Here is a 12,844-nt window from a genome sequence, read left to right as displayed (position 1 = left end):
TGTATTCTGGATTACATAAATCAAGTATTTGTAATCAGATTAAATTACATTTTATGGATTACATGATAACATTCATTTATTGATCCCTCAAAATCAGTCTACAGCTGGGGTGGGTGTTGGAATTGCACACACAGACCTGATACAAGCCCCCATCAGCCATAATTGCAGAGATAGAGCAGTAATCCACACATAAATGCCAATCCAATTGCATTAGTGAGGTAAAGTTAGTTTTAGTTTTGTAAATTGCTTTTGTGCACAGCTTTAAAACTGTACACAACTTTTGATTCACAAATATAACTGGTCTGTTCTATTACCACACATGGATGGTGTTTGTAAGTAAAACCCATTCATAACAAATACTAAATTCTCATATTTTGATGCATTAAGTACATTTTTTATGCATTTAACTAAATTATGTAAACATGGTACAAGCTTACTCAAATCTGTGTGACATCAATTAAACAAGAATTAGGTCAGAAGGTATCCAAAAGTAATCCAAAAGCAATCAGATTAGATTACCTGACTACAATTTTAGTCATGTAATTTGTAATCAGTACCAGATTACAATTCAAAAGTAACCTACGATGGGTATACTGGCTATATCAGCAGTATTTGTGAAATTATAAAGACTACATGTTTAGGAAATTAAATAATAGGATTTTATATTGTAATAAAGCAAAACGAAATTATCAAAATGTTATCAAGAAAATATTTACTGTGTATTAAGTGGACTGTGCATTTTTTAACTGACCAGTATTAGAAAAATGTATGATGTATAGACCTAAAGCTCAAATTATTTTGTATAGCGCTTTTCAGAGATATTTTGTTCCAGAGCAGCTTTAGAAGAAATGTTACCTTACAATCCCCAGTGAGCAAGCCAAAGGCAACAATGGATAGAAGAGACTATGGCTGTCAATAAATTTGTTTAATCTGAATTAATACTTTCCAGCATTTAGAAAGCAAATTAAAACGGTAATAATGCCAAATTTATAATTTTTTTTAAACCTTTTTTTCTGAAATTTTCCACAAACCCCCCTTTTAATGCAGCCCCCTGGGGATAACACCCTTTATTTAACCTCTGCTCTAAACATATCTATAAAAGAATAGTAGCATGATACACACTACTAAATATCTGCACTGCACAACTGGAGACTCAAACGCAGGGCCGTTTTTAGCTACAAGCAGAATAAGTGGCCGTTTAGGGTCCCCAAGCTAATAGAGAAAGCTGTTTTTTTATGATTATATATATATATATATATATATATATATATATATATATATATATATATATATATATAGATATATAGATATATGCTATATATATATATATATAAATAAATCTATATAATAAAAGCTGCAACTAAGACTCAGGAAGCTGTTATGGCTCAATTAGAGAGTTGGAAAAGGGGTGTGGGGTGTGTGTGGAATGGGGTGATTTTGCTTAGGACTCCTAAATGCTCAGAAACGGCCCTGCTCAAATGTCTCCAAACTAATGAGAGAAAGTACTGATTCAAGTCACTAACACAAAGTTAACAAACTATATAATGTTTATATGTTTGTTCTGTTGTGTAGTTTGTCAATGTTGGAAGCTTCTATTTGTGAGTAGCTGCAGATATTTAACTGTAAAAATATAGATAAGGCAAATCTAAACAAAAACCTTTTTTGTTCTTGAAATCTCATGTAAGCCTGCAAATTTCCAACATTCTTTTTGTTCGTTTTCGGCCCATTCATATTTAAATAAAATAAAATTTACTTCTAGGATAAATAACTAATCCCAAGTAAACCTCTAAATAATTGAGACAATACAACGGTCAGCATTAAGAAACATTAGAGAGGGACAAACACTCAGGTACAAAGCAAAAAAAAAAATGTTTATATATAGCTGTAATTATACACTATTTACATTATACTGTACAGTGATAGTTTTTTCCTCAGAAACAAGACCCATAATTTAATAAATTCAATTTACATGCTGAAGTGCATAGTGTTCCATATAACATAAGCCACTCTGAATTACAGTAAGCTTTTAGAGTTGATGAACCAATGTCAGAGAACAATGGGAATCATTAGCAATTCTTGAATAAATAGGGAACCATCCAGGGAACATTCACACCAGGTGTTAGTGGACTGAATGGAAAGAGATTTTATGGCCACAAAGAACTTGCAAAGGGGGAGAGCTAGGGATTCATAGTATTTGGCCGGAAATGTATTACCTAAGACACTGTTCAATATAGCTGTTTTGTTGCTATCTATATGCCAAAGCAATAAAGGGTGCATGTGCCAGTTGTACACCACAGGTTTGACAGGGTTGTAAGATGTTGTGTGCTAAGCTGTAGTGTAATGCCAGTCCTAACTCTAAAGCAGGCTTTAGGGGGGCCGCACCCTCCCTGTCCTCATTCTCCTCCCCCCACACTACGGGCGCTGTGTCTTGAAGGGATGGGGGTCTTTCCCTTTGGCCAAGGGCCCCTGGTCTGGTCAGGCCCCTCACCCGATGCATTTCCATTAGGCTGGGGCCTCTTTTGGCTCCACCAATGGCCAGCTGCAGTGCCTGGAAGAGGCCAAGTAGATCGACTCTCAGCTCCACTACTCCATCTCTCATCCAGACACTATACCTGCAAAAAGAGAAAAATGGGGATGACTAAATCTTTAAAAACTCATACAGTGCACAGAGAACCGTGCTAAAAGAAAATAGCAACCCATTTTCACTACATCTATCAAATTTCTATGTCTCACCTGGTAGGGAAGCCTCGTTTCTCCAATAAGGGCAGCACAGGTTGGATGTTGAGGTGTTGGGGGTTTGAAAAGTGAAAATGAACTTCTGCTCTCACCAACGGTGCTGACAGCACATCCTCACCGAGAAGAAACTCAATGCTGGAGTCTTGTCAAATCAGAATGAGACAGAGGATGTTAAGATAGTATTGTTACATATATATTTATAAAAAATATAAGAAGTAAAATATACAGAGTATTAGCTCCACAATAACATTCTGAGGGGCCGGTTACATCGAATGCATTTTTAGTCTGTCTGCGCTGTTTTTCAATGTAAATGCGTTAGACTAAACGTACGTCTTTGACCATTGCGGTGCATCTCTCGCAAGAGTGCCGTGCCATGTTAAAAGAATAGTTCACTCAAAAATGAAAATTCTCTCATCATTTACTCACCCTCATGCCATCCCAGTTGTGAATGGCTTTCTTTCCTCTGCTGAACACAAAGATTCTTTATATCTCAGCTTTGTAGGTCCATACAGTGCAAGTCAATAGAGTCAAAAATTTGATAGCTCAAATAGCACAAAGGCAGCATAAAAGTAATCCATACGACTCCAATGGTTTAATGATCCACGTCTTCAGAAATTATATGATGATGTGGATAAGAAACAGATCAATATTTAAGTAACTTTTTTTTTTAATAAATTCTCCCCCCTGCCCAGTAGGTGGCCATGTGCACGACTAATGCGAATCTCCAAAAACAAAAGAAAAACTTAGGAGAAAAGAGTGTTTAGTAGGGCTGTTTGAAAGTGGAGATTTATAGTAAAAATACAAAAATAAAAAATAAAAAGACTTGAAAATGTATCTGTTACTTACCCACACCTATCATATCACTTCTGAAGACATGGATTAAACCACTGGAGTCAATGGATTACTTTTATGCTGCCTTTATATGCTTTTTGAGCTTCAAAGTTCTCGACCATGTTATCTTGCAATGTATGGACCTACAGAGCTGAAACATTCTTTGTGTTCTGCTGAAGAAAGAAAGTCAAACGCGGCTTGAGACATTTGCGATCTGCTCTATCGTGGCGCTGTCTTTTTCTTTTCTTTTTTCTTCTTTTTTTTTGTTCTTTTTTTTTTTTTTTAAGCACAAGCCGCGTTCTTTGTGAACTGCCCATAAAAAGCAATACGAAACATAGAGCTACTTACCTCCAAGTTTTCGCCCTTGTATTCCTTTGACACTTCCACAGTGGTACCCCAATTGACAACAGCGATAAACCCGTCTAACGAATCGGAAGAGGGGTTGCTCTGGGAAAACAGCACGACGTGGACCATCACTCATCGTCGATAATATTTTAAGGCGATACATTTGCCCCCAGTCACCAACCGGGGTGGTGCTCTCCGTCCACGGTGCACTCAGGAGGTCACACTGTGCGCGCTCGGAGCCCGGTTCGCGACGGATCCGTCTCTGGACGTGACCAATACGGATTTTACGCTCTCCTTGAAACGATGTCATCTTACGAAGGTGTGCACGCAAAGATCGGCACTGTACTCCAATGGGAAAAGCCATGAAAGCGAGAAACAGCAGAGGAATCAATATGTGCGTTACGGTGGCCATCTCTAGTATCCAAATAAATCCGCTAGTGGTGCTGCGCTACAGAGATGCTTATCTCGGGAGAGGTTAAATCCTCCTGCTCTAACAATAAGCTCAGTTTCTTCAGTGGAATTTGTATTCTGACTTCTTCTGACTCTCCTCCCCCTGGTTTTGTTTGGCACCCTTAAGTAGCCATTCGCACCCCCATCGACCTTTTCAAAATGTGTCTGCATAATGAGGCGCCTAGAGCCCTGCCAGTCCAGTCCATTCTTATTCTCCCTCCTAATGACCCTCATTACAGAACATCTGCATCTTCAGCAACGAGCTGCTCATTTGCAAGAGAAACAACTCTGACTAGGGGAAGCATAAAACTTTCCTTCTCTGCCCCAAAGTGCCTTTACGCTTACAATAGCTCCACAGCAAAAAGAGAGGAAATAGCACTCCTCAGTTGTTCCCTTGGACTGAATGTAGATTTTGAAACTCTTTATCTAGGAACAGTCAGTGGCCCTCAAAAGTATTTGACACTAAAACCACTCTTAAAATGTATGAATGTCATTGTATTGGCTAACAAAACATCAAAACAAAATTTAATCTGGAAACATGGTGCTAGAACTTTTCTCTGAACTAAATTCTCTCTCTGGAGTCATTTTTGCCATTACTTTGAACCAACGGGTCTCTCTAGACTTCACACAGGTGTCCTAGCAAACACCACGTGTACTTCGTCACATTATCTGTGGACATGTTCCACTAAGTCAATCAGAAACTGTTCAAATACTTTACTTTTGAACAGTAAATCTATAATTTTATAATTTAAAACTGAACAAACTTCTTTTTGTAAGATGGTTTGCTAGAAGAGTTTGTTTGTGCCATCTGTCTTTAAAACAAATGCCGCTTGGCTGCTATTTTGTTATCTAATGCAAGACATTTATACATTAAGTGTGATTTAAGTGTCAGAATACATTTTTGGTCCCACTACATAGACTTCCAATCCTTTTATCTTGATGGCCATTATATCATGTGCACACATATAGTAAATGTAATAGCTACTGATTAATTGGTGTCGATATTTGTTTTTTGGAACTATCGGTTATAGTCAAAAAATCAACTGCAATGTTTTTTTTTTTTTTTTTTTATTATCCCTCCATGTTCCTCCTACAGGGGATTCTCTAGTTCTATTCTCTTAGCATTGACAATATTCATCCATTTTTTCCCTTACTTGTTTCGGGACTCTTATTTTGAATGAAGTAGACTTGGCTGTTACAATGCTCTATATTTACACAATTTACCAAATTAAGCTTTTTAAGGCCTATATATATTCACCAGATTAAGGATTGTGTATGCGTGCGTGTACATACACTCACTGAGAACTTTATTAGGAACACTATGGTCCTACTAAAGTGCCCGATGTGGTCTTCTGCTGTTGTAACCCAACCGCCTCAAGATTGGATGTGTTGTGCATTCTGAGATGCTATTCTGCTCAATACAATTGTACAGACAGGGTTGGGAGGGTTACTTTTGAAATGTATTCCACTACAGATTACAGAATACATGCTGTAAAATGTAATTTGTAATGTATTTCGTTAGATTACTCAAGGTCAGTAACGTAATCTAAATACTTTGGATTACTTCTTCAGCACTGGTTTGATTTAAGGATTTTTAGACATTTTTACAAGAAAACAATAACAAATTATCAAGAATATGATTTTTGCCCTAATATCAGAGGTCTTACTAGAAAAAAAGAAATTATGATCCAACGTGAATTTTCTTGATAAACAAATATGATCGTGTCTGGTAACGTGCATGTAAAATGGAAGTAGCATTTTGCTCTAGAAATAGCATTTTAGCTTAGCATAAAGCTGACAATTTACACAAGGTTTATTTTTATTTCTTCTGCTCCAAACTTACTTCAAACTTCTCTGTCTGCTCGTATGAATGTAACACATCATAAGAAAGGGTTTCACTGCTGTTCAAATGCACTTTGGATCGCATCATTTATATGTATAAATGTTTTCCATCAGAAAGGACTAAATATTAAATGAAACAAATAACAATAAAATGCAAAGTAATCTCTTCAGTAATCAAAATACTTTTTGAATGTAACTGTATTCTAATTACCAATTATTTAAATTGTAACTGTAGTGAAATACAGTCACTTATATTTTGTATTTTAAATATGTAATCCCGTTACATGTATTTCGTTACTCCCCAACCCTGTGTACAGAGTGGTTATCCGAGTTACCATAGCCTTTCTGTCAGCTTGAACCAGTCTGGCCCTTCTCAACAAGGCTTTTCCATCCGCAGAACTGCCTCTCACTGGATGTTTTTTGGCACCATTCTGAGTAAACTCTAGAGACTGTTGTGTGTGAAAATCCCAGGAGATCAGCAGTTAAAGAAATATTCAAACCAGCCATCTGGCATAAAAAATTATGCCAAGGTCGAAATCACTGAGATCACATTTTTTCCCCATTCTAATGGTTGATGTGAACATGAATTGAAGCTCCTGACCCGTATCTGCATGATTTTATGCATTGCACTGCTGCCACACTACTGGCTGATTAGATAATCTTATGAGTAAGTAGGTGTACAGGTCTTCCTAACAAAGTGGTCAGTGAGTGTGTATACATAAACTGATGAGCCAAAACATTATGACCACCTGCCTAATATGCTGTTGTTCCTCCACATACCAACAAAACAACGCCTACCCGCGGACCCTATAAGACCCCTGAAGGTGTCCTGTGGTATCTGGCACCAAGACATTAACAGCAGATCCTTCAAGTCCTGTAAGTTGTGAGGTGGAGCCACCGTGGATCGGACTTGTAGGTCCAGCACATCACACAGATGCTCAATCGGATTGAAATCTGGGGAATTTGGAGGCCAGAGCAACATCCTGAACTCTTCATCATGTTCCTCAAACCTTTCCCGAACAATGTGTGGCAGGGCGCATTAACCTGCTGAAAAAGGGCCACTGCCATCAGAGAATACCATTGCCATGAAGGGGTGTACCTGGTCTGCAACGATGTTTAGGTAGGTGTCACGTGTGAAACTGACGTCCACATGAATGGCCGGACCCAGGGTTTCACAGCAGAACATTGCCCAGAGCTCACACTCCCTCGACCAGCTTACCACTTCCCCAGGTAAACGGTGCATAAGTACACAGCCACATAAAGTTAAAGAAAATGGGACTCATCAGACCAGGTGACCTTCTTCCACTGCTCCAAGGTCCAGTTCTGATACTCGTGTGCCCATTTTAGGTGCTTTTAACTGTGGACAGGGGTCACTCTGACCGGTCAGTGGCTACGCAGCCCCATACGCAGCAGGGTGCAATGCACTCTGTTGTGACACATTCCTCCAGTAACCATCATTACAATTTTCTGTGACTTGTGCCACAGCACTCCTTCTGTCGATTCGGACCAGACGGGATAGCCTTCGTCGCCATCGCAAATCGATGAGCCTTGGGTGCCCAAAACCCTGTCACCGGTTTGTGGTTTGTCCCTCCTCGGACCACTGTCGGTAGGTACTCACCACTACTGACTGGGAGCACCCCACAAGCCTTGCCGTTTCAGAGATGCTCTGACCCAGTCATCTTGCCATAACAATTTGACCCTTGTCAAAGTCGCTCAGGTCTTTACTCCTGCCCATTCCTCCTGCATTCAACACGTTGACAACGAGAACTGATTGTTTCTTACCATCTGATCTACCCAGACCTTGACATGTATCCTTGTAAGGAGATGATCAACGTTATTCACTTCACCTGTGAGTGGTCAATGTTTTGGCTCATCAGTGTGTGTGCGTGTGTGTGTGTGTGTGTGTGTATATATATATATATATATATATTCACAGACTCTTTTATTATTCACAATCTATGAAGTTGGAGACACAATGTATGTGCTGATGGTGCACGTTTCCATATGGTCGCATTTTTCTTTCCACTACCTTAGTTATTGGTATCGGCAAAATGTATTATTGTTTGACCTCTAATAATAACATGCCAATAATTGAATACATTTCAGCCACTTCTACAGAGTCTCTAACCGGTTTACCAAAGGATGTTTATTCATATTCAAGAAGTTTCTATGACTATTTATACATATATATCTTTAACTTTAATATTTAATAGTTTGCATAACTTTTAAAATCAGGCTCCTTTTCTCTAAGTGCAATCACTGATTAAAAAGCTGAAGTGCTCACAGCCTCTAATTAGACACACTTTATTTGAGAGCCAAAAGTGGGCTATTTCTGGTGACAGTACATTTGACACTGTTAGTTTCTATCGTTTATGATAAAACGAATGAACAGTGTTCCGCATACAAACAGCATTGGTCTCTTAGTGGTATGAACAAGATAACAATAGTGTATAATAATGAAAGACACCTAATAGGAGATTAAATAGACTGATATTTAAACTGGAGCCCAGTTAAAGCAGGTTAACTCCATGTTTAAGGAGTCGCTGACAAGCTTTTCTGGGTAGGGAGAAGCCACTATACTGAGCATCAGGACTTCCAGAGTTTCTCACAGGTGTTCCCTGCTGGAGAAAATACATCTCCTGAGCCGTAGTATGGGTTCCATACACTGCAGAGCCAGCATTTCTAAAATTCAGTATAAAAACACACACACAATAATTATAGTACTTACACAAGTGAAAAGTGCTTTAAAATACTTCAGCACTAATCTCCATGATCATTCCAAATCCTTTCACAAGCAGAGACAAATGTGGAATATAAACCTAACCAAACAATATACACCTAAAATATTTGTTAATAACTAAACAGCCATTCAAGCATACACTCTAAACTGACAATAGCCTCCTGTAGAGTGTCTGTGTGTGAGAAATGGGAATGGAGTAGTGCAGTGGCCCACTCAATGTTTGGCACCCCATTCAGCACACCACTGAGTAACATTCACATACAGGTGTGAGGGACTTCAGCATTTCACAAATAACACAAAGAATAAACATATTCCTCTCTCACTTGGTTTTACTTGTGTGTCCCCTCCGTGCACTATTGAGCGCTAAGTTGTTGTTTGTTTGTTTGTTTTTTGCGGAGAGAAAGCTCGTGCACTCGCATGTATGGTTGCCAGATTGCATAAATTATGACATAAGATGAAATATTTCCTATTTGTGCAAGTATAAATCTCTGATTGGGGCGTTGCATCTATTATCTGGCAACCCTGGGCATATTAAAAGCTTGTGGATGCGCGGTAGGTCCAAAAGCCAGATAAATGAAAGATCTAATAAAAACATTCATGATAAATCGACCCGCTGGCAGTAGTTTGCCCTGGTCTGCAATTGAGAGTGCTTAGCACCCTCAAGCACCACCGTAGAACTGGGACTGGTGTGTGTTACCATTTAGCCTTAGTTGAAAAAGGTTGTTTTGGTATAATGCCTTTCATTTGGTTGTGCATGTGTCATAGTCCAACCTGACATAGCCTCCCAACTGAATATTCATTTAAACTTTGTACACGTTGCACATGTGCATCGGTGCTTGTGCCCATGGGTAGAGGAGCTCTAGTATTTTTCTGCACTTGTGAATGTGCTCTTAACATATTTACACTTGCAACAATTTTCAATGGTTTTTATGCACTTAATACTGTCTGTGTGTATGTGTGTAGTTTGCTTACTAGTGAGAGTGTTCTGAATGCAATCATAGTGGGCAAAAATGTAGGGCCTTGGTGGGCCGGGGGTCTCAGGCGAAGTATTCCTCAGGTGAGCCTCAAGCCCATTCAGAGGTGCCACACTGCTGTGACACTGCAATAACAGTAGAGAAAGTATTTTATTGCTCATTCATAATTCCGTCTTTCACTGGCTTGCGTTTATATCATACATATATTGTACATAGAGAGTGGCACCAAAAAGTATTGGGACACACTAATAATTAATTTGTTTGAGTAATTGCATTAGATAACTAAATTTAAATTTTGTTTTGAGATAGCAAAATCACAATATTCAAGTCCAGCAGGTTTTAGATTATATAACAATTGTACTGTTCAGAAGTAGGGCTGGGTATTGATACAGATTTCCAGATTCCATTCCGATTCACAAGCTCTCACTTTTAATTCAATATCAATTCATATGGGTATATTTCCGTTATTATGTCCCTTTTGCTTAAATATGAAAGAAATGATCTCCTAGCTAATGCTGTTAATTATACAGGAGAACTTATAACTAGGTACATTATGAAAATATAAATTTTACTAATTATATTTTATTTGATTTTCATCACTTGGTCACATTGGAGCTTTTTAAAATGAACAAATCCATGTATTCAGTCAATAAATATGATTATATATTGCATATATTATATTTTGTTACATGTTTATTGTTTAATTGCATAATTTGTACTATTTACATTGATTTGTTGAACACGTGCTAAAAACCGGCACTGTCCCTTTAAGAAAACTGCCACTTCTGTAAAGAGCATCTGTAAATGAATGCAAATTAATGAGAGACTCGAACGGCTTTATCTCATCCATGCTATGCGTGATTAGAATTAAATGTTTATTTTTTTGTTGTTTTTGATCAACAACTGACTGTAGAGAACAGAAAGGATATTAAAAGAGACATTATTCAGTGACAAATGGGTCGTGTGGATCTCTTTGGACACACATTATACGGAACAACTTCTACTCTCAACACACAGTGAAAGGATCTCACTGCTGAATACTTCACCACTATACTACACAATCACTGGTGAGTGAAATCTAAACATTTACCACCCAGTTTCTAAATATATACATTTTAGTCACATAGCGCAAAAATTTGGTTGCAAATACAAGTGATTTCCTCTCATTGTAGTGGTGGGTTGGGCATAGAGTAAAAGATCGATCTTGGGATTTAATAATCAATATCGAGACTGTTCAAGTGTAGATGCGATGCATCGGAAAATCTATATTTTTACCCACCCTTATTCAAACTTAAGACAAAAGGTATTTGAAAGGACACTTTGTGTACTTTCTGGTCCATGACTGAGAATCACTGATCTAAATATGACCTTGGCTTGCGACCAGCTGGTTTAAAGCAATTACAAAAATGGCTCAGAAAAGTTAGATCTAAAAAAGTTCTAGCATAATTTATTTGCAGATGCCACTTGGTTTCATTTTCTGTATCTAATGCAATGGCATTCATACATTTTAAAGTGTGACTTAAAGAGATGATAGTCCTCTCATCATTTACTCACCCTAATGCCATCCCAGATGTGTATGACTTTCTTTTGCTGAACACCAAGATATTTTGAAGGATGTATGAGGTGTTAGTCCATACAATGCAAGTCAATGGAGTCCAAAACTTTCAAGCTACTGAAGGACATAAACTGCATAAAAGTAATCCATACGACCTCAGTTGTTTAATCCATGTATTCTGAAGTGCTACAATCACTTTGGGTGAGAAACAGGCCAAAATTGCATTTTCTAGTTTTTATTTAGGGTTATTTTAGTGTTTACAATGGTTGGTGCACAGCGCTCTGCGCATGCGTCAAGACCTTGGAAGTGAATGAAAGTGCTTCTCCCATGAATAGGCTAAGGAAACTGTGGATGTCCAGATTAACAGTTAATAAGGACTTAAAATGTGGTCTGTTTCTCACCCAAAGCGATCATATCAATTTAGAAGACATGGATTAAACAACTTTTATGCTGCCTTTATGTCTTTGAAAGTTTTGGACCCCACTGATTTACATTGTATGGACAAAAACACCTATATCCTTCAAAATATCTTTGTGTTCCATACACATAAATAATGACAGAATTTTCATTTGTGGCTGAAATATCTCTTTAAGTGTTAAAGTACATTTTGGGGCCACTGTTTTTCCAGACATTAAGAAGTTTGGCATAAAAACACCACAAAAACTCACATGTGCATGACACACACATGCTTCTCACCTGTCAGTGCTGAATTCTGGCTCTACAAGCAGGGCTAGTACCAGGCCTCTGACTCTATGCTGGTACAGTATTGTGGGCACTAGAGAAGCGTCTGCTAGGGTCTCATGTGGTGGGGAGCCATTTGGGAGGTCATATTTGCTCTTTGCATTCTCCTTCAGCCTTTGTTCTTCTACTACTTGCTCGCTCATTCGTCTTGCCTCTTCCTCTGTCTCTCCTTGGAATGTGTCATTTTTATTGTTCACATGATTTTAAGTGTTCAGCCTGTTTCCTTCAGTCCTGTCAATCTGGTTGTCATGGTGAGAGTCATCCATGTGATTCTCATGGCACTGTGATTGATTCCTTTTGGTCAGGGCTCCACCTTCCTGGTCTGAATTTGAATCCTCACTTTTAGTTTTTGCCTCAGAGTTGATACTCCCTGAATCCAACTTCAAATCTACACCCTGCCGTGACTGCTCCTCTCTGTTTAAGCCTGTTAGACTTCCTGTCAAACACTGTTTTTTTACCATACCAAAGTTTGTTCCAGTAGACATGCTGTGGTCGTGTGACTCAGGTGTGAAATACTCTGATTGGTTCATAAGACTAGAGTGAAGGGGAGTGTTAACCAGTAAGGGAGAGGGGCTTAAACACAGCATATCAGAGAGGGAGGAGCAATACAGGACGGCATCATCTGATAGG

General features: G+C 38.5%; 1 protein-coding gene across 1 annotated transcript; it reads right to left on the bottom strand.

Annotated features, from left to right (window-relative positions):
* Positions 1-1,888: 1,888 nt before the first annotated feature.
* On the bottom strand, positions 1,889-5,425 carry si:ch211-170d8.2 (uncharacterized protein LOC571755 homolog). The gene is made up of 3 exons (XM_051654078.1): positions 3,916-5,425; positions 2,734-2,878; positions 1,889-2,612 (listed from the first exon to the last, which is right to left on the bottom strand). The coding sequence occupies exons 1-3, from the start codon at positions 4,322-4,324 to the stop codon at positions 2,246-2,248; spliced, it is 921 nt and encodes a 306-aa protein (XP_051510038.1). The 5' UTR covers positions 4,325-5,425; the 3' UTR covers positions 1,889-2,245.
* Between the last annotated feature and the right edge of the window lie 7,419 nt (positions 5,426-12,844).

Source organism: Myxocyprinus asiaticus, chromosome 24 (genome assembly GCF_019703515.2).
Source record: "Myxocyprinus asiaticus isolate MX2 ecotype Aquarium Trade chromosome 24, UBuf_Myxa_2, whole genome shotgun sequence".
NCBI lineage: Eukaryota > Metazoa > Chordata > Actinopteri > Cypriniformes > Catostomidae > Myxocyprinus > Myxocyprinus asiaticus.
Note: the sequence above shows the minus strand (reverse complement) of the source record. Positions and strands in the feature narration are given on the sequence as shown.